The 23,277-nt window shown below is 37.8% G+C and overlaps 1 protein-coding gene across 6 annotated transcripts in view; it reads right to left on the bottom strand.

The window, feature by feature from the left end:
* The window catches only part of CEP112 (centrosomal protein 112), a 164,234-nt gene that overhangs the window by 123,848 nt on the left and 17,109 nt on the right, over positions 1-23,277 (bottom strand). For all 6 annotated transcript variants that reach the window (XM_063175710.1, XM_063175709.1, XM_063175712.1 and 3 more), the window contains 9 exons: positions 21,099-21,146; positions 20,882-20,959; positions 9,120-9,206; positions 7,273-7,372; positions 6,004-6,122; positions 4,872-5,015; positions 2,155-2,309; positions 1,714-1,831; positions 681-773 (listed from right to left, as the gene is read on the bottom strand). In XM_063175710.1, coding sequence (XP_063031780.1) covers positions 681-773; positions 1,714-1,831; positions 2,155-2,309; positions 4,872-5,015; positions 6,004-6,122; positions 7,273-7,372; positions 9,120-9,206; positions 20,882-20,959; positions 21,099-21,146 — 942 coding nt within the window. The remainder of the gene's footprint in view (positions 1-680; positions 774-1,713; positions 1,832-2,154; positions 2,310-4,871; positions 5,016-6,003; positions 6,123-7,272; positions 7,373-9,119; positions 9,207-20,881; positions 20,960-21,098; positions 21,147-23,277) is intronic.

Here is a 23,277-nt window from a genome sequence, read left to right as displayed (position 1 = left end):
CATAACAGAATAAAAACCCACTTTGTATCACCACGAAAAAATTCTCTGACATAGAAGAGAATTTAACCAACACCAAATAACACAACTATCTCCAAAGTCATGATTCATGTTTGCTAAAGAGAAACAGCAACTTGTTCTCCTGAGCTATTAAAATGCCATTCTGTACTATATCAACTGTGAAATGAAAGACATTGGAAGAAAAGTAGAGGCCAAAACTCAACCAGGACTGCTACATGATACAGATGTGGAACTCATTACTCTGAGATAGAAGGATTAATTTAAATGCCTACAGGAAGACAGAATATTGAACTGAACTATTAAACAGTGCAAATTAAAAACTATTTTGAAACTTTAAAAATGTTTATAGTTTATGAGAAAAAAAAAAGATATTCATCATTCTTTGTCAGGCTTCTTTGTAATGCACCAATAGAGATTTAAACTCTTATTTAATATTTGAAGTACAGAAAAATTCTGTGAAAATTCTGCTCTTACCTCTCTTTTAGCCACACTTTTTAAATCAACCTTTAACCATACGTGAAATTTCATGTATTTCCATTCATAAAACAGAAACAAGTAAGCACATTATACAGAAGCATATTTAAAGATGATATCTAAACATTTAAATCATGAAATAAAGTAAAAAGAGTTGGTCATTTCTGAGAAAGAAAGTCAGGGCTCACCCTCAGCTGTTGCTTCCTTTGATGTTCAGCATCTTGCAATTGTTGTTTCAGCAGAGCCGTTTCACGGCGTAATTCTGCAATCACATCACATGTCTGCTTGGATTTAACAGAAAAAGCAGTTTTTGTCTTGGACTCCTCATTAGCTCTTTTGCATTTTTCAATTTATTTCTCTAAAATTTCAAAAAACTGGAAAATTATCAGCTTGGGAGAAAAAAACCTGCATGAGTTTATGGCTCTGTATCAGTTTGGGCCCTCTGGTGAGCTTAGAAATGGAAACAACAACACAAAAATAATAATAAAAAATCCCTACTAAAATCAACTAAAAATTGGTAGAAAGAAAAATACTTTGTAAATGAAATGGAGTAAAGCATCATCAAAGCTCAGAGAGTTTCAACAAATAAACACGAAACACCCCACTTGTCCTATGGCTCTATGGATTAATAAATGGTATTTAAAACGAGTCTTTTCTACAATTATTTAACTTTAAAATCACTTTAAATATGTACCATCTCTGTACCTATGCATATTGGTAGATATCAACCTGACAGATGCTTTTCCATAACCAAACCAGAGTTATTACATTTTGGGTGAAACCTACACTTGCAAAATATAAAATTATTTCCTTAAACACATAATTATTTAACACAGTGTTCAATACTATGAGACCTGCAGGACTATGTTTCTCTGGAAAAAATATTTTCCGTCATGGAAGAGGCTTTATGAAAACATTAAGTCTTCAAGGGCGTAGCCAGAATTTTTAGAGGAGCACAAACAAAATCAGCATATTAATTGTACCTTATCTGAATCAGCTGTAGAAATACACACACACCAGAATGACCAACCAACTTCTGATGATTTTTCAGTCAAATTTGGGAATAAAAAATTAAATCCCAATTTTATTTAAACTTACACTCATGACTAACTTGGGGAACTGAGCAATTCCTTGGATTTATTCATAAGCATCACACTGATAGTGAGGAGAAGACTTAAGAAATAAACCCCATTTTCCTGCCTGTTACACCTGGCAGCATACCTGAGCTTGTTCCTGCTTCAGAAAATCTCTATCAACCTCAAATTTACTTTGTAGTTGCTGAAGGTTCTCCTTGTATTCCTGCATAATCTGGTCCTTGTCTTTCTGAAGCAACTTGTACCTACACGGAGCAAGCAAACAGAATATGGAAATTGCTTTCAGATTTTGGCATTTTACCTGCTCAGTATCAATTCCACGGAGTCTGCACGTCTGCCACGTGCTCTTGTCACAGAATGAGCTGCTCATAAATAATGGAAAGGTAAGACACTCCTCAAGGTGGTCGTTTGGGTCACTTTAAATGAGTTTGACACCAATTAATATACTTTCATGAGAGTTTTCTAATGTCAAATGCCATTCAGTGTGTTCCTGGAACAAAATTAATAATGTTTGCTTCTGGAAATTCCATATTTTTACAAGTTTAACTACTAATTGTGATTGAATTACCTTTCTGTCAGCTCCTGAAGTTGGGAGCAGACCTCCTGGTAGCGCAGTTCTGTCTCAGTCTTCTCCTGAGATAATTTCTGACGTTGTAAATTGCTATTTTCAGCCTCAACAGTCAACTGCTGCACACGGGCCCCCAGCTTTTGGACTGTCTCATTCTGAAATAGAGAATTATTGAGAAAAGCCCAGAATCAATGAGGGAATACCCCAGTTGTTGTTCAGTAGCCTTGAGCAACGAGGTTCTCTGATGATGCAGAGACACAAGAGTTACAATGGCAAAGCTGTCATCAATCATGACAGTAAATTTTATACATTATATAAAAATAAATATATCTTCAAAATGTGGGTGTTTATTCCCCCTCAAAGTGACATCTCCCTTACACAGAACAGCATATGCAACTGATTTCTAAATTACAAATCCTTTCAAATGGGAGAGAAAACAATATTTCAATGGAAAACCACAATGGATGATAATATATACAAAGCATTTTTAGACTTTCCAGAAATCTCATTGCAATAACTTTCAGTAAATTACAAGCATCTCTCAGAAGTTGTATCTTTTTCCCGGAACATCATCTCACGATATAAACAAATGTAAAAATGAACAGAATAAGGACAGGCAGGTAGCATGAGACTGCTCGAGGCCTTCCCATTCTTCCCTAAATTTATGGTAATATGCAGGGAAATGAGGGAAGAATTCCTCAGGAGGCCGGGGTCAGAAAATCAGACCCAGAGTAGGCATCAGAATTATTTACATATTAACAAAGGCCTGAAGACGAGGGAAGCGGAACAGAAATTTCACCCACTCATAAAATAAAATGAAACCCCAACTGTGTGCCCTGTGCAGCCCCTGCCCTGTCACTGGAGGTGACAGAACCTGAGCCAGTGCAAGAACCTCCCACGGGGACATCACCTGAATGGTCCCCTGAGCTCTGGCCAGTGCCCACAGAGATTTCACAGCCACAGCACAGCAAAATTCTCCATCTGCGCCAAGCTGCTCAGTATGGGTTTGGTTTTCTGGGTTGTTTGCTTTGGAGACTTGGGTTTTTTTGTTTCTTTTTTTTTTTTTAATAATTAAAAAAGGAGTAATTTTTAATATACCACTGAACATAATTCCTGGCTGGCCCCATGTCCCTCAAGGAAGTTCATCCTTGTTCAGGGTACAAACCCCTTCTTATCAGCTCTATGGCATTAATGAAATTATTCAGCCAATTCCACTTGCTAATAGCACTGGCATTCCTGACAACATGAAACTCTGAACAGGGAAACTCTGAAATACCAACAGAAAAAAAAAACTAAAAATCAGGAGAGAGAAAGAGGAGAGAGAAAAAAAGAAAACTAATTTCCAGTGACAGTCTAGTCTTTCATCTTAAGCCCTGCCTTGAACTCTACCTTGTTTAATTATTAAATCAGAAGCTGCTTGGCAAGATCTGTCTAGTTTTGATGGTTCTTAAATTCAATCTTGCTGACAGACTGTGTCCATTTTTCTCTGTATTTACTGTTACCTATGACATGATCTGAATGTTAATTTTTAAATTCAACATTCATTAATAAAGGAATAAATTTTGTTTGACATTGTCTTTTCACTTATTCAATTTTCCTCGTACTTCATCCTGATGAAAAGTACAGGATGCTTTTTTGAGGTTACTTGTTAATTTTTTGCTTTTTGCATCATTTCTATAACAGGCACAAAATCCAGATTATACCTAATTACATGCTTATAATTACTCTAAAAAAGAAATGCAATAAATTAGAATAATCAATACTTATTTTAAAATCCTTTTAATGTCATCTTTCATCTAACAGAAGTATTTGCTCAAAGAGGAGGTGGGTGAGTAAAAAAAATCATGTTTCTATGAAAATTACGTAATATATAAATGATCTACAAACCTGAAAATACAGAAATTCTACTAACTTGAATCAAATATTTGTAATTAGGGACTGATTCTAAGATATCAGTGTAACATTGATTGAAGGGCTGTACCTTGATTAATTTTATCTGGGGAATAAAATCCTTGGTTGGACTGGCTGCCAGGACAGTGCCCCTCCAAGGAGAGAACAATTGCAGTATTGAAAGGAAGGATGCACATGCACGAATAACAGAATTATGGAATGGTTTGGGCTGGGAGGGACCTTAAAAACCATCTGATCCCAGCCCTGCCATGGGCAGGGACATCTTCCACCATCCCAGGTTGCTCCAAGCCCCATCCTGTAGCATTCACATTCTCTGGAAAAATCCCTTCACCCAGGATTTTCTCCTGGGAAACTGAGAAGCTTCAGGGAAAAGGAAAACAATTTTTATCTCATTTGCTTCTCCTGTGTTGTGCTCGCATGTGGAATGTGTTTGGAGATTGTTTACCCACAGGTGATTGTTTCATTGGGTTCTGCTGTGAGTTGTTTTCACTCTTTGGCCAATCAGGGCCAAGCTGTGTCAGGGCTCTGGAGAGAGTCACAAGTTTCCATTATTATCTTTTCTGTAAGTATCTTTTCTGTATTCTTTAGTTAGCATAGCATTCTTTAATATAATATAGTATCATAAAATAATAAATTAGCCTTCTGAGAACATGGAGTCAGATTCATCATTCCTCCCAGCCACAGGGATCTCTGCATGTACAACACCACCCAACCTGGCCTTGGGCCCTTCCAGTCCACCTGAACACAAACAAAACGGAATTTAACATTTTAAGAGACGCCTGTAAGAGGCTCACAACACAACCTACAGTTGACTGTGTCTGCTGCAAATACTCCTCCTCCATCTTGGCCAGCCGGGCGTTGGTCTCCTCCAGCAGCTCCTGCATGTCCTCCGTGTGCTTCTTCCGGATGTTGAACTTCTCCTTCTCCATCTCAGCCACAGCATCGTGGAGCTGCACCACAAAAAAAGGCACAAAGTGACAAATGGCAGCTACAGCTAGCTACATTGAGAAGTGTTAAATTATTATAGCATGTGAGTAGAATCAGTGAAAAGCCCAGGTATTCACACTTCCGTCCTCTCTGAAAATATTGTTTCTCTAAAATAAAAAAGATTGTGATTGCCCATCCCTGGAAATGCTCAAGGCCAGGTTGGAAGGGCTTGGGACACCCTGGGATATTGGAAGGTGTCCCTGCCCATGGCAGGGGGTGGCACTAGATGAGCTTTGAAGTCCCTTCCAACCTAAACCAGTCTATGAAAAAAAAACCCAAACAAAAAAACCACCCGACACTGGAGCCTCAAGATCGCCGTCACAAAGGACAATTTATCATTTATGATTATGACTTGCCTTTAAGAAGGCAAGAATTAAATCCAACTTCATTTCTACATGCAGGGCTCCAAAAAAATTAAATTGTACAGCAAACTTCATGAATGGAGGTGGGTTTGTCCTTTCTGTGACCCTCTCTCTCCTGAGAGGGGGAAGCAAGACAAATGCTGACAATAATCTGGACAAAAGTGACACTGTGTCACAATAAACATGCTCTTCCCTTTGCTCTGCTGCTGTCTTGAGTTGAACAATAAATAAAAATACATTGAAGAATTCATGACCCATTGCAAGACTAAGAGTTCAAAGGAATCACCGTGACAGCAGGTAGCAGCAGGTTTACCCAGATTAAAATTCCATGTCAGGTCAACCAGAAATAAACACTTCCCTAAGAGATCCAGAGACTTGCCAGGAGGCCAGATGAACCCCAGGAACAGGGTGACCAGCTGGGTGCAAAAGCATCAGCAAAAAGAGTCTTGATTACTCCAGGAAAAAATAAAATCAGCAGAAAAAACACCCCTAAAACATATTCTGTATATTTATTTTTTGAGTGACAAAATGTATTATCCCAGATAAACACTGCAGGAGTCTGTCAAAGGAGGGAAGCATTGTTCATTACCCTCTTCTCCCACTCATTGTTCAGGCAATCATTGCTCTGCTCACACATCTTCCTCAGCTCTGCAATCTGCTGCTCTTTGGCTTCTCTCACGACTTGGGACTCACGAACAAGGGTCTGAACTGTTAAAAATGGGGAGAAAATTGAACAACCATTCAAGAAATTTGGGATTTTTCAGTGTTGGCAGTAGATACAACCAGTTTATGTCAGTTTTCCAACTGTTTTTTAGCTCTTAAATACTTAAAGGATGTGCTGCTTTAAGCTGTAGCACTTAAATTCTGTGTCATTACAAGGTGTTCTCTCTTTTCTACTTTGTTTACAGAATATTTCAGAGAGAGTTTTCCTTCCTGAAGGAGTAATTATACATCAGCAAAACTCTGCATAACCTCAAGAAAATAGTTATTTTAACCTGATTTTATGAGCATCTTAAAGAGAAAAGGTTCTTGTGAAAGTTGAATGGCCAAGATATACATGAAAATGAAATTACCTAACTTGAATTGCAAGCTATGGCATCACCATTAGTGGGAAAAGCAGGTCCATATTCACAGTTCCACTTTGTTTTGAGGATTTTCATTAGCTGGAACATTGTGGGCAACTCCAATTCAACCTGTTCCAGCCGAGAGCAACCACCAGCCCACAGAGAGAAGCCCCAGATCCCTTGCTGGACAAATTAACTTTCCCAAAGAGCAGGAAACAAAACACATGGAACACTCTTCCTTTTTGTCCATAGACTACCAAACTCCTGTATTGTTTTCCAGTGTGGTTTAGTCCATAGTGAAAATGGACTCAAAGGAATTCTGAAAGAAACTAACACTGAAAACTGCTGACAAGCCACTCTGAGAGTGAGTTTTGTACTCGTGACACGCTCAAGAATATTAACGTTTGAAATCTCCTGCCGCAATAGTCTTAAAAATAACCCGCTGTGGTTTGATTAAAATGTACTGAATGTATAAAAAAATGAACTTTGAGCCAGAGATTCCAAAAAAAATGGAAAGAAGTGGCCAAAATATTTCAGTGGCATCAAAGAAACTTTTTTTGGTGACGCTCATAAAACCTGCGTTCAGTGTAACAGATCACAGGCTCTTGGAACACTTGAGTTGGAACAGCAGAGACAACTGGACAAGAGTCTCAGAATCCAAAGGAAAAAATTAAATCAAGAGCTAAAAATGATGAAGAAAGGGATGTCTGCAGAAGGAACACGCAAGCCCACAGCCACAAGAGAATGTAGCACAATACCACCACACAGAAGACAACCGTGGGGATAAAAATCACCTTTTTTCTCCAGCTTTCTTATCATATCCTCAGACTCTTTTTGTTTCTTTAGGTAGTTGGACTTCAGCACATCTATTTCATCATTCTTTCTATCCAAAATCTGCAGAGAAAACTCAGAATATTTTAATGTAAGTTCAAAACATTCCAAACTACAACCAGTGCATAAGATACCTGGTCTGCAAGAAGTCCTCAAGTCATGCAGGATTAAGTGATTGAACCTAAATCATTTTTCCAGCTACAATTGCCAAGCCATAAACAAAGAACTGGTTTAGACAAATGTAGGAAAAAGAAGATTAAAAAAGGAGTTTCATGTTTTAAGGTGAGTTTTTTTGGTTTTCCTTTAAACCTGGGCAAACCCAGTGCTGCTTTTGTTGAGTTTGGAAGTTTCATGCTGCTAGTGCTGCAAATAGAAAAGATTTCCATACTTATGTTGCCTAATAGTATTTAAAAGCATCTAAAATTCTCTTTAGATTCAAGAAATATTTAAATAAGTTGGTGAAGTTCATTACAGTCTTTTGTGCTTCACCAACTGAAATTCCTCACATGGATCCTAAGGAACAATGGACTGGAACAGAGCAAGTATAGGAGGGTAACTACACCCACATTTCTGTACAGGATGAGTTTGGAAATAAAAAAGCTTGAATATTTGCACACTTTGAGATAGTATTTTAATTTAAACTTTGTGTTTAAGATAAAGATTAAAGTCGCAGAAATTTTATAACAGTGCCCCAAATCTCTTATCAAACAGAAGCTTTCATCTTAAAACAATATTACTCCATCTGCAATAAACGTTTTGTGTCTTTAAAGATTAATACGACACTATTTAACCTTTTCTAAAATATCCAACGTTATTAAACGACTTCAAAAGACGGAATTCTAACATCAATTAGGAAGGGATGACAACTCAAGCGATGAGAAAGCATTTAAACTATTTCTTATTCTCACAAAGCTGTTTCCTTTAGACTCCCAGCTTTGCTCACTCCTTCTGCTCCAAGGCCTTGAGAACAGATGAGCCAAATATGCACCTGACCAAATATTAACATCCTCTCAGGAGGCTTTGATGTGTCACAGAGTTGTGTCAACCAACTTCCTCCAAGGCTGTGACTCAGTTTTAGGAAACAAAGCAGAGGCACCGAGCGATGCCGAGCTTAGAGCAGGATCAGGATTGGGATCAGAGCCCTGCCAGGGGCACCTGGCATCTCCCAGGACTTCACCCCAGCCCTGAAACGTGGGATTGAAGGTCACAGCGCGGTGTGACACAGTGAAGACAAACCCGGAGAGCTGGTGGCGTGTCAGCGCTGCGAGAATTCAGCGCGCAAACTTTAAAATGCAGTAACGTAAATCAAGGGGTGATTGGTGACCTGCCTCTGCCCCAGCTCAGCAAAATCCTGCCCAAAACAGAGACAGGACAGCAAGCACTGCTGCTGGGTGAGCCTGAATACATGTGATACATCCCTGGGTTTTCCTACTGTTATATTTTGCATTTTGTCCATGAAAAATTAATTTTGTTCACATTCTTCTCTAACACAAATGTTTTTCTCTCTAACAGAAAAATCACGAGTTTATGATTTCCCACAGAAGTTGTTATGCCTGTAAAATAGGTTGTCTTGTTCTAACAAACAAATTGCCTTGTATTTTCATCTCCTTTCTGCAAGTGCTTTCCCCTTCCTAAGTACAATATTCTGCATTCCTCTCAGTTTATGCCAACTGTTACCTACAATTTGACTTCCACTGAACATTAATTGCAATTGTGAAGGAGCTAAACAACTGATAAATATTTATGATAATCATAGTCTCTATTATTGTTTAATACACTGCTTTTGGAAAAAAGTACAAACACTTCCTACCTTTTGAACATCAGCATCGTGCTTCTGTTGTAATTTCAGTTTTTCTTCATGAAATTTACCTTCTGCTATTTTCATTTTCATTTCCAGCTTTAAAAGCAAAACAGAATAGATACATGATTTAAATAAAGAATAAATTACACCAATGACCTTTTCACAACTTTTTAATAATTCATTTATGTCTTTCAGAAGGCAATGGGAAGTCACCAACAAAGAAATCTTATGAAAAAAATCTATACTCAGTTTCTCAATATTCTCATATTTATTCGATACAATTGTTACCAAAGATGTCATCCTACAACATTTCTTCAGAAAAATGGATCTGTAGGATGTTTTAGTTGGCAACAAGCACAACTGCTACTGCCCAGAACAAGTTATCATCCTTAATTTAAATAAACACTTAGGAATAAAACTTTAATATTTCTGTTAATATACCAAGTTTGGTAAACTCATTTTCATTTCTTCAGGCAGGTGTTACATTTACACAAAGAATGTCCTTTAGCCCAGATGCACATTTATTTTTGTTTGTTTTCTATTATTCACGGAGTTCACACTATAAACACATTTCCTTTTAAAGGTGACTTATGATGGGATTAAGGATTGGATCACTGAAATACATTTCCTGTTCTGCCTGTGTTTGTTCAAAGCTGTACTTGAACCCCTCCAACACAAAATACACTGCCAATTCTTACTCAGAGTCTAAGTTTCCTTCTTTCAAGTATTTTTGAATCTCTTGCATGTTAAAGTCCATTGCATCTCTTCAGGACAGCTATGAGAGGAATTTCAATCTCTCGGGCTTTTCTGGAAACCAAAAGTGACACCTTGAGTTCAGACTCAGGCTGTTCCACTCCTACATTTATTAACAGTCACTGTTCAGAAAGCCAAGTGGACTTGAAAGTTTTTCCAAAGGACAGACCCTGATCCCCCTCACTTTAGAAAGGGAACATCAAACGCCCTCCAGGAGATGACTCCAAGTGGTCTTTGGCCAACAGAAAACTTTGTGTTTGACTTTTGGGTGTTGTGAAAGGTGCTGAAGTCCCCCCACCTCGACACTGCACTCCCATCACCATCCAGCCACTTCCAGCTCTCACATTTTTATTTAGCTCAACTCAGAACATGACTTGTAATATCCCAGCTCACAAACTCCACAGGAATTAACAGCATTATTCATTCTGCCTTTATTTTCCATGCCCTAGACTAATCAAAAGTTGCCACCCAAGCATGAGTCTTTATCTCACACAGACCAACACTGAACACAGTACAAATTATTCATTTTTTGTACGACTCATTTGTCTTACAGGTTTGCTGGGACTTGAAATCATCACAAGGTTATCATGACTTGAAAACGTGAGCTAAAAAAACCCAACTCAACTCAAAAATCCTCTGCAGGAAACACAGAAGGCTCCCCAAGAAGAGAAAATGGAAGAGAAGAAAATTGTTTAATTTTCTGAACTCACCAACTGATGAGTTGTATCCAACAACCCCTTATTACACCACAGATAAAGAAATCCATCTCCCAACTGTTTGCACACAGACTTATGCAAATTAATGGAGGAGGAAAAAAAAAATTAGGTTGACAATTAATCCAAAGAAAATAAATCATATTCCCAGCTGTCAGCCAACACTTTCATCTTCCCAAAATAAGCATTATGATAAAAGTGTGTCTTCTATCCATGAAATCTACACATATGTATATATGAAAAGAAATATATGCATATATCACTGCAACAAAGTGACATTACAGAAGAAAATCTTAGTACCAGGTGATGAATAAGTGTTGATTTAATAAAAAGAGCACAGTAATCCACTTCCAGACAGACAGCTTGTGAACATGCCATAAATAAATATGAAGGCCTCATAACAACACAAATACCAGAAACTAAATATGAAAGAGACTCCAATCTACTTGAATTACATTAAAAGCTTATGAATGACTGAGGTACAGCTACTGCTCTCACACAGCTACTAAATCCACCCAAATTACATTTAAAACTCATTAATAACATCAGAATGTCTTGGCTATGGAGATGAATCCTTGGTGGTTTTATCAGCCAAGAGTTGGTCTAGGTCTTATTATTCTGTACACTGAAATAATACGAAAAATAAATAAAAATTGAGAATTTCACTCAGATTAAAGATGGACATACATATTTTCAAGTGCTCCTGATTGTTCTCAGCCACAGGAGGACACAGAACTCCCTGTACTTGAAGCTGGTTCCCACTTCTCATTAATCCTCCCCCTAGCACCACCCTCACACTTGCACCAGTTCCATCAATTTTAGCTCATTAATTCATTACACCCCTTCCACCAGAACAACCATCTCTTAAAATGTCACAGTTCTGGGACTGCTTTCCAAAAGAGAGAGCTAATTGCAACCAAACAACTGGAAAAATGTGTCCAAGATACAGAAATCAGCCCTTAACAAATGCAACCACTGTAACAACACAAGTAAGTTGCTTTTCCTCTGAATATTAGAAATAAAATAATTAAAAAATAGGTGAAAAAAATCACAAAGTCCAACTCCTCATCAGGTGAGGGCTAAAATGGGGTCACCTTGAAAAGTACTCAAGCTCCTCAACTTGCACAACCTTAATGAAGTTTCAGCACCACAGGTAATTTTCTGCTCCATGTGCTTCATCCACAACTTTCCTAATTTTTAGGAATCATTGCTTTGCTCACACATCTTCAGCTCCACAATCTGAGATAAAATTTTCTAATTTTATCTCTACATATAAAGATATGTGAGAAGTCCCATATTAAAGTGTCTGAAATTCAACAGTTGATGTGCACATGAATTTCTCAGCTAGTGTTAAGAGAAAAGCTGTGTTTGTACTGACTAACTGGTAAAAAAAATAAAATTAAAACTCTCCAACAGCATTTAAATTTTGTAATGGTCCATAGTTCCAACCCCACGTGTATCTTCATCACAACTTCTGGAAGTGTTAATTTGAGCATTTGATGTAAAAACAGTGATATACTGGTTTAAAAATCCAACACTCAATTTCTTGAGCGGAAAACCGCTCGAGAAGCCAGAAAACATGAGGACAACACCACAGTGTCCTATAGCAAAGCCTGGTTTCATTTCCAAATCTGCTTTTTGACCCACCCTTTCTCTGAGGCAGACTCCCAGTCTCAGCGCATACGTCGATAAAAATCGAGTCATGTAAACGCGTTTTGTGCAGTGATCTCATGAAGGCTGGGGTGGAAGCAAAAGGGCTCAGCTCTCCCCAGCTGGGAGTGAAATGCCTCCTCTTCCACTTGAAAGCTGAGGCACATCATTAAATACTAATTTCAATCAAGGAATATCTTTCAAATTAAAGCCACACCAAACCGAGGTGGAGCCTGTCCGCAGATCCCAAATGTCAAATCTCAGCTTGTCCTAATTTCCTGTGGAACAGCTCTAGGTAACTGCATGTGCTGCTCTTCCACGCACTTCAGCTTGGCTTTATTTATTAAACACGTATTAAGAAACAAAATAACCTACAGCAGCACCAAAGAACTTCACAAGTTTTGGAGGAATCAGATAAAACCAACTTTTCTAAGTCGTTCACTTTGTTAAACGCAATTTACGGCTCTCGCGCTCATTGGTTTTAATATCTTTTATCACCAGTTAGGAGGCAGCAGAGAATATGAAATTTATGGCATGTTACCATTCAGACAAGGAAAAAAAAAAAGTGTAGATATTTAGCTATAGTTGGGAAGTTTGCAACTATGTATGAAACGCAGCCATTGCTGTTGGCTGAACATCATTCCTTTGGATTTCTGTCATTGTTTATCCTCCTCACAAAGAGAATGAGGCAATTAAACCCTAAGGCCATGTAAACAATACTGATGTCAAACATCTGTGCTGTCCCTGTTATTTAAAGCCATGAAGGGTGGTAGCAACAGAGCTGCTTTTATGTGCCTAGTCACACTTTCTTCCTCATTTAAAAAAACAAAACGCCACCAAAACCAGCAAATAGTTACCTGAAAATGGGGTTTTGGGATTTCACTGTCCTGATCCCACAGCACAGCTCAGGTGTTAGGAACATTTAATAACTGTCAGGCTTAAACTGACACAATCTCATCTGTCATAAATCTCCAGGGGATGGGGGAAAAGTGATCTCTCCTTTTTTCATGACAGAGGACAAACATTTATCTTGTTCCCATTTACAGAAATTTGTCGAAATATTGAAATACCTGATTTAAAAGCGAATCAATGAGTGGGTTAACAATATGAATCACTGAACTGCTGCCCACTTGTCTCCATTCCAGGGCTCACCCTCAGGCCAGGGGGACATCTCAGAGCTTTAACATCCATCAGATTGGGGGTTTTGGCTATTTGACAAAACAGAACTTGTTGCTTGCCAGGTTTTTTTTTTTTTTTTTCTTCCAAGCCTATGAATAAATGGGGGAGGGAGGGAGGAAGCGAGGAAGGGGGAGAAGGATGTAAACAATAAATGAGAACTTCAAAGTAAGAACTAACAATGCAGAACAATGACTTGTATATCTTACAGTACACGACAAAAGTTATTTGTCTTGGTGTTCCGCAGCTGCTAAAAGGAATCAGTGCACAGCACACAAAGCTTTGATATTTCCACAGAAGAAAAAGGTTTCTTCAAAAATATCAACAAACAAGTCAAACTTTCTACCAAATTGTGCTTACTCAATATTCTCATGCGGGGTTAAGATAATAAATATTGATAATTTATACAGTGTTTTAAACCATACAGGAAGGCCAAGACAGAAGAGACTGGACTTGCAAAACAGTCAAGATTTATTATAAATACACACTGACTTCAGACTAAGGTAATTTGGAACAGTGTATTTCACTTGATCATTAGCAAACTGTCTGATCTCACTGTGTCGTTTCTGTATCACACTGTACCCTCAAAAATTTTTAAGATTAGGTATATTAATACTTTCCACATTTTACAAAAAAGACTCAGAGTATTTAAAAGAAAATCACTGGTGTGAAAACCAGGAAAAAATTATATTTCATAACAATGTATTTGAAGGGAAGTTTCAATAGTAAACTTTAATCATATTGGAACTAATCTTCCATTTTTAAATAGAATAGCTGAAAACTCTGCATTCAGTTTACAAGATGTGAAAAAAATACTGTGCACTTCCCATTTCAGAAAATAAACAAACTTATAGCTACATTTTGAAACAATACATCATTAACCACTCCAGTTACAGCATTGAATATCATCAATGTTTTTGTCCAACGCAATGACTGAGGTGAAATAAATGTCTTGGAAAGCCTCTGCTGCAAAGAGCTCAGGAAACCAGAGATGGACTGAAATAAAAACAGCATTAAACAAGTGGAACAGCCAGAAATTAGAATGTAAAAGGCCCTTTATAAACATGGCATTTTGCCCAGATTCAAAGGTCCCTCCACCAAAGTCCATGTTTATGATCTGGACTGCATTATTTGACCTAACAAACATTTGTAATTCCCACCACTTATCCACTCTTCTTTGTATCTTTACTCTTCAAAAACAATACAATTGCTATTTCCAGTTGCAATATTTTTACATATTACTCTTTAATAGAAAACTAGATATTCACTTAATTAAAAAATTAATATGACATTGCCCCATTCTTATAGCTACTAAAATTTAAGGTTTTGTGCTAAATCAAATGTTACCAGCTTCCCCCATCAAGGAAAATCTGACTTTTTAAATGACACTGAAATTAATAAACACTTGCTTGATACAGAGAAATAATTGAACGGCCAATTGTTCTTATTCATATGTAAATGTCATTAGGCTCTTTCAAGAGAGAACAATGTATTTTTCATGGATTTCCATGCTGGGGGTGGTGGGAAGAAGAAGAGAGAAGGAGAAACGCACCCAGCTCTGTATCCCAACAACTGTAATAAGTGGAAATGGTATTTGTGCTCTCAAGGATGTTTTCTCTGGCCAATGAACATAACATGGATATTAGCACTACAACATATCCTGTTATTTAACAGCTTTATTTGCAGGGTCCCACTTCCACATGGAACAAATGTCTGCCAGCAGTGGGAGACACTGACATCAGCAAGGACCAAAAACAGTTCAGTATAGTTTAGGAATTAAGACAACAGTTCAGTATATATTTGGAAATTAAGACAGCTCAGCCACAGCAGTATTAAATGCAGTTTTATAAAAGGCAGCACAAAAATGCAAGAAGCTGTATCTTCAGTTGCCAGCACTGAGAACTGAACCCAGCTGAATCTGTGAGCATGCAGAAATCACAGAGGTTTCAGAGGGATTTAGGGAAATATGAATATAATGAAAGGCAGCACATGAGAATTTCATGGAATTCTGCACAGGGCCCAGCCCAGTGAGTGAGTCTGAATACAGAGTCACCAACACTGACTACTTCTCCTCAGTGTTATTCCTCTCTTTTTTATGCTGCGTTTTAGCAGCTACTGAACTTTTTATACTCATTTCAAGATCTCCTAAAGCAGCCACTAAACTGTACTCCCACCTTCTTTACACCAGTAGAAATAACAGTGCACAGCACCTACTTTTTCTAATCAATGTCTTTTCTCCATCAAAAATCAGAATAAAAAAAAGAAATCAAACTTTCTTCCTTTTTTTTTTTTTAAAGACAGACACACTTTGAGGCAGAGATTAATCATGCAGCAAAAGATTAATTCCCAGCTGCTTGGCAACCATCTGGACATTCTACTGGTTAAAACACTAGTTTGAATTGCTAACCTACCCCTTTGATCTTTCTCAATGTCTCCAGCCCATATGTGCAATAATTAAAGACATAGTTCACAAACTATTGCAAAAAAAAAAAAAAAATAAATAACTGTACATGTACATCTAGATCTCCACAAGCAGCCTGACTGGTATCAGGAATTATAAATCAGCAGCCAGTTTATGAAAACATGTCTCATCTTGACATCCACTGTGTGTCTCACACCAGTCTAGCAATAAAATAAGGTTTGGGGTTTATTACATTACATTCTGAAGAGTTATCAAAGCAAGGCAGGATGTGACTTCCTCACCAGGAACACAACGGACAACTTGCACGTGTTTTTGGGAGCAGGACATTAATCAGGCAGGAATTATGTTAGCAGCAGTCAGGATTGCTGTGATTTTAAATATGAACGAGCAGATTCCTGCTCAGGACGATTGCTCAGTGGTGAGAATCAGTTTACAACTGGATTCTCCAGATAAATCACACCCTGCATTCAAAACAGACACAGGGGTTGCGGAGAAAAGGAGAAAATTCAAATGAACCAGAAAATAGTTGCTGTCACTGCCCGGAATATTTTCAAGGGGAAATAAAACAGTGTTCTCAGAAGCAAGTTGTCACAAGAAAAAAAAGTTACAGAAAAGTGAAAATCACAATGAAAGGCATAATTATGTCATATCTGCCTTTTCTTGCCCCCTCATATGGGTCACACTTGTGTGAACAGTAAGGAACACACGTTCTTACATCTTAACAACAATTCAAAACCAGAATTAAAAACCTTAACAATCTTTACCCTTGGAAATCAGCATGACATTTGCAAGCAGGAGTATGGCTTGGGCAGTCCCCAGTGAACAGGATGGCAAAAGAAGGGGAACAGCAAAGGAAGAGAACAGGAAGAACAGAGGGAGAAAAAGAAAAAAAAATTCCAGCACACGAAGCTCTAGTTATTGTAAGACTCAGTTTTTGGACCCACTCAACTGCTTTCAGAAAGTTCATCAAAACCTCTCTCCTCCTGTTATTAAAAAGCACAAACAGCCCCAGCACATCTAAGGAGGTTCCTTGCGCTGCATCCAGCTCTCCTGATTCCATTCACAGATGTTTCTATATCCATCCACCAAGATTTAAACTCTAGAGACACACACAGACATGAGCACACACTTTTAATTCAATATATTACACAAAAGAACAGTACTGATATATTTTTTTTTTACCATCCTCGGAAAATATGAACAAAAATATTTCTTTTTAATGAGGAAAAAATATAAAATCCATGATGTAGCTAAAGACACAATAATGTTAATTTTACAGTGGTTTAATTACAAGAACTCTTTTTTAGGATATTGTCTCCATATTGGGTTTATTTATTGCTCGTATTTGGCATGAATTTCATGTATTTAAATACTTCACTATGGAACAGGACAATTAAAAGGAAGAAGTCAAACCCAGCAGGACAATGCCCACTGATCACCATCCTTTAATTGCAGGGACTCTTATCTTCAAATGCTCTTTCCCTTCTCTTTTCCATGCTAACACCAGCCAGTGTTATTCACTCTCCCTCCCGAGTTTTACAACTTTCTTTCCTCCCTGCATTCCTTTCCCTACATTCTCTGTATGGTCCCTCTTGGGGGAAATCCATATCACAGCCCTCGTGCAATTTGCTCTGTTTCAAGTTATAATCTCCTGCCAGATAAGTGAGAAGCACAGTAAATCTGCTGCTTTCAACACCTTCAATCCAGAGCCCTTTTAGCCAGACCACGATTTAACTGTATCAGCACTGCAGATTTTATCATCTCCATGTAAATATATCCCAACACTTCTGCTGCAGTAAAACCATATAAATGGCTTGATGATCTTTATAAACAAAATTTGTGTCACGCAGTAAAAGGGAGTGCTCATTCCCAAAATAAAAGGAGAAAAACAGAAATAAAGATTACAAAGATGAAGGTCCTAAACAGCTTTTTAAAAAGGCTGCATCCTCAAGATAAGACTTCTTGAATCATAAACCCATAAAACACTCTTCGTTTTTCATCTTACTTCTGGTCCTTGATCCATGAAGATGCATTTTCAGGGGAAAAAAAAAACAAACTTCTTTTTCCTATTCTCTGTGTTCTCTGTTGTCTTACAGCATCTATCTCATCTCTCCTTTTCTCATTGCCCACATGACAAAATGAGAAGCTGTCCCACAGGTGTTATCCTGAAAACCCAGCCACTGCCTTCCCCACAATTCCAAACATCCAATGCATCCTTGAAGATGCATTTTCAGGGGAAAAAAACCCAAACCTTTTTTTTTTCCCCCATTCTCTATGTTCTCTGTTATCTTACAGCACCTATCCCATGTGACAAACTGCTGGAAGCTGTCCCAGGGATTTTCTCCTGAAAACCCAGCCACTGCCTTCCCCACAAAAATCCTGCCCCCAGCTGCATGATCATTTCATCTGGGCTGCTTTAGTTCACAAGAGGCTGGAAAAGTGGCTCCAGTGTCCAAAATCTTTATCACTGCATTCCCAAAAATCAAAACCGAGGAGCGTCAGGACTGATAAAGTCAACAAAAACATTGGAAACACTCAATGTTCTCAGTTAACCCAGACAGATGAAGCTTCACAATTTATTGCATAAAGCACTGAGCTTGCCAGTTTGCCTGAAAAATAAATAAAGAGCTGGTATACAACTCAGTACAAATCTCTTCCAGGTATAACCTTCAACTGAAAAGTGAAAATTATTTCCAATATGCCTCTGATTTGTTTAGACTTCCTTTGCTGAGATAAGATAAATAAATATCTTTGCTTACAAAATAATGAAACAGAAGGAAATTGAGAAAAAATGCTAAGAATAAATACGACTGACAAAATGAAAAATTAAGAAAGAGAACTTCTTTAAAGAAACACCAGAATGTCTCAAAGTGATAGATCAGATAAACTAGCTGTTTGAGAAAGGTTAAAAGAAATCAGTTTATTAACATAGCTGATTTTATTTTCTCATTCCAGAAGAATTCCAAACCTGTATCTTAGCAATGGCACTGAGTCTGTTTTTCTGAAAAAAATCACAAATCAGCCTTTTCCTTTCCCCCTCCCCTGCCCCGTGGAGCTCTGGGTGACACAGGATGGCCAGAGGTGAAGTCCAAAGGGACATTTTCCCTTTCTATCAAGACAGGCCAATCACCCCATCTGTCGTGCTTTGCTGTCCTGCTGAACAGGGATTTATTCCTGTTGGGTTGCATCTCCCTTGCTTAAACCCACAATTTTTCAGTAATGACCATTTCCCAAACGGTTTAATCCATGTCAGAAGAGTTTGGGGAAGGGCTGACTAAAAGCCGCTGCCCGATGACATCGGCGTTCTCGCAGGGCTGTGATGTGGTTATCACTGCTCATGGCCATGTGTTCAGCATTACAGACTCTAAACAGGTGCAGGAATGCTTTATGAACAAAGGTCTAAAGGTTAAAAGCAAAAAACCCCACAGTTATCCTATTTTATGTTCTCCCCTTGTACTACAAAGAGGTTGGGAACAGTTAATTGTTCCCCCGGACCCTTTTGTACAGCACCATTTCTCTGTTAATACATTCACATTCTATAAATGAAAAGGACTTTATTCCTAATTGAGCTTCACAAACAAAATAAGATGAAAACACATTTAAGTTTTCTCGTTAATAGCACACACATGGTGATTGTGAAACACTGTCTGTAACCTTTCCAGTTCAAACCAGCCCACAGTTGAGCACCATTAGCAAAAAGTCCTGGATTTTTTACTGTGTGGCTTAGAGGATTTTTCCACTGAACTAGCAAAGTATTAACTGGGTATTTTATGTAGCTCCTTGGCATGGATTCCTGTTTATTTAATTTGAAAATATTGTTTAAATGACAACACTGTGCTTTCAATTTATTTATTTCTTGGGCTATTTTTACATCTTATGAAACCTTGCCTCATCCCAAGGCACTGGTGGTTTGAACATTGTCAATCCAGAAGAACAGTCAACAGCAGAGCAGAGAAAGTGAAAGGCACATGGATTGTGCAGCTGCTTGTTTGAGCACTGAGTGAAGCAGCCAGGTAGCACCAGAAAACATTTCATACACATCCTTTTATTAACAACTGAAGCATCTGCCAACCAATTTTAGCCTCCTCTGTATCTCTGCTAAAGATGTTTTCTGAATCGTCATGGAAGTAACTTTAGGGCAGTTCCAATCCACGTTTCCTTACAAGACACCAAGGAAATGAAAGAATGTTTTCCTGCTTTGCTGATGATGCCCTTTCCTCCCTACTCAGATATATTTGGGGTACTTTGTGTGTTTAGGTCCTTCTGGATAGTAAGGAACTATGTACATTGTCTCAATTTTCCAAGAGCATATGGCTGAAATCGGAAATTTTGAAGACAGAGCAGAGTGCTGGATTTGGTTATTTATTGTGGGGTTTTTTTATGATTGGTTGGTTGGATTTGGGATTCTATTAATTGTTTTCCTAAGGCACCTTGAATTTCCTTTTCTGCCCATTAATTCACTGTCTTTCAAAAAAAGAAATGTCTTAAATCAAATGAGCAGCTTGTGACAAAATATCTCAGGCAGTCAACTTCCTTAAAGCATGAAAAAGGTAAAAATGACCACAAAATTTTACTTTTACACATATTCAAAGCAAAAAACCATGGGGTGAGAGAATTAGACAGCCAAGCTTGGGCAGCAATCTCAGGAATTCACAAAGTTACAAAGAAGTAAAATAAAACCCCATATGACCAAAAGAGGATTGGAGCTCAATGAAGCAAATACAGAAATAATGTAGATCCTATCAGAAATAAGGTCAAAATCTCCTCAACTTGAAAGGGATATATAAAGCAAACAAAAGTCCCCACTAAATCAAAGATTTCACTGCCTCTATTAAAAGGTAATTTGGAAAATTCCTAGAATTCAAACTCTCCACTAAAAATTCTTTCAAAGGACCAGTAAATATGTTCAGAAAGTCTTTTTTACTCCTGAAATAATTGGGAAATCCATGAAGTGCTTAATGACAAGCCCTGTCACTTCAGCAAATTTCTCTTCCATGAGATTTTCTGCCACAATAACTTCCTTGTTAATGCCCAGTTTCCAAGGAAAAGAATCCTACCTCTTTCTCCTGCATTTGAAGCAGTGTCTGGTGGTACCGAGAGGGGCTGCACTGCCCACAGTCAATTTTTGGTGTCATCTATTGAAGAAAAAAATTCAAAACAACCAATGAAGTCAAAACCAGTAAATCCAAGTACAATCAATCCTGACCAATGATTAAAAATAACATAAAAGTTTTGTTTGCCCTTCTGAAATACCAAGGGAATATAAATACCTACCACAGTCATTGGCACCCGTTTTTCTCGCAGGTATCTGGGGTTTTCTAACTGAAAAACAAGGCAGAGAAAAATCAGCAGGTCAACAATGTCTGATTTAGTTCAAGACATCATAACTAACCTATATTTAGCACAGGAACTGCATCACTCAAAGAGCTACAGATGAGATTTCTTAAATCTTATAGGAATAGGAAATCTTCACAAAGAGATCATTTGGTTGGAAATCTACTCAGCAATTTTGGATCAAAAAATTGCACTTTTTTTCCTCCCACCTCTTGTGGTTGCAAAAATTCCATCAATGCATATCACAAAAAATATTTGGCAGCTTCGTACATAGGCTTATGCAAAAGATTTCCAACTTTGTTGGCTAAATTCTCATTGAGATCAGTATAAAGCTATAATACATTTACAGATTGTACTGATTAAAATGTAGTGCTTTTGAAAAATTACAGTTGGGTGCATTGAAACTATAGCCACACATGTAAGTTATAGAGACAAAATATAAGGAAACAATTCATTAACATGGCTATATAATTAAAACAGCTCTCTTAATCACTGTTTTTAAGAACTGGAGACAAAGCATTGTTCCCAACCCACTTCCTCTATCAGACAACTCTATCTTTCTCATTTTCTCAGACAAGGAGGCTCAAACATCACATCACAGAGAAAGCAGAATGCCCAAAAAAAGCTTTCAAGGGTATAATCTTGTAAAATGTGGCAGTGAGATCTGGAATATGAATGAGATTGCAATACACATTAAAAAAAAAAAAAAAAAGTTGTAGGATTAGGTTGATCTACGAGGCATGGCAAACATATCAAATGCTTGCACTTTCTGCAGTAGCATGAAATAAATTTGTGTGTTGAATTTATCAGTGGAAAAGAGGCTTAATCCCTCTGAAATTTCAATTTGATACAGTATTATTCATTTCCTGTCCCAAAAGGTGATGTAGGATTTCAGTGTGGCGTTGAGTTGTCATACTTCACCCAGAAGTCATTGCAGATATTCACACTTAACACATACATTCAATTTCAATGAATGGTGTTATCCAAAATTTTAATTTTAATACATTAGCTGAAAGCATCAGGAAACCAATAATTTAACAATCATCTATGTATTATCAGGGAGTTTACTAAAACAGTTACACTCAATTTTCCTTCACACAACTGTTTTGGCAGTTAAATCCATGGGCAGCCACCAGGGAATGAAGAATCCTGGATGCACCCACTGCCACAAAAAAGAGGAATTTTGGACACAGGAAAGACTGTGAGGAGAGGAATACAGGAGTGGGATCAGCCTGGAGCACCAACCACAGGAGATCCAGTGGAGGGGAAGGAAAAGCAAATCAAGAGAGAGGGAAATAAAAGGCACAGAAATTCCAAACTGGAAGAATTCTCGATTTCCTTTGTCCCACACAATTGTACCTGCAATAGGATTTGCTACCTACATTTCACTGGTGTTCTATTCCTCCTCCCACCTCAATTTGGCCACTTCCCCATCCAGCTCACACTCCTGATCATGCCCAATGATGAAGGTGCTCACCAGAAGCTCAAGGCACTCCCCAGTTTGGGATCAGTGGCAGCAGCAGAAGCCTTGACCAAAATCTGGTGGAACCTGGACAAGGCTGCAGAGCCACATTTCAAAGCCCTCATGATTTCCCAAAGCTCTGCCTCTCATGCAGAATCACCCTTTACTTTGGCTTTTTTAAGCCAAAGTAATATAAAAAATATTGTAAATATTTACAATTAATTAAAATCCGTTATCTGCCCATGGCATTCAGCTGTTTGCAGCCTTCACTTCAAAACCATCTGAAAAGCTAAGGTACATCCTACTTGTTTATGGGAAAGAAGGAAAATGTGTCTCTAATACTTTGTAGGGCCCAAGTCTTGCATTTTTTGATTTTGTAACAGCAGCCATATGTGCTTTGAAGTTAAATGTTCCCACTTTGTTACTTGTTGTGGATTATATCCACTTAAACTGATCTGTAAACATTTAATGCCTCAACATTCATTCTTTTCATGCTGGTCTTCTGCAAAACTTCTTGTTCTCCAAATTAAACCACATTAAAGAGGGAATATCACAATAAAGAATGCCCCAAAAAAGAAAAAAAAAAAGTCTGTATTTATGAGAAACATGCAAATTTAAAAATAATAAGCAAAAGGTCAAAGACAAGCCAAAATACAT

Source organism: Melospiza melodia, chromosome 24, assembly GCF_035770615.1.
Source record: "Melospiza melodia melodia isolate bMelMel2 chromosome 24, bMelMel2.pri, whole genome shotgun sequence".
In the NCBI taxonomy this organism is placed as follows: domain Eukaryota; kingdom Metazoa; phylum Chordata; class Aves; order Passeriformes; family Passerellidae; genus Melospiza; species Melospiza melodia.
Note: the sequence above shows the minus strand (reverse complement) of the source record. Positions and strands in the feature narration are given on the sequence as shown.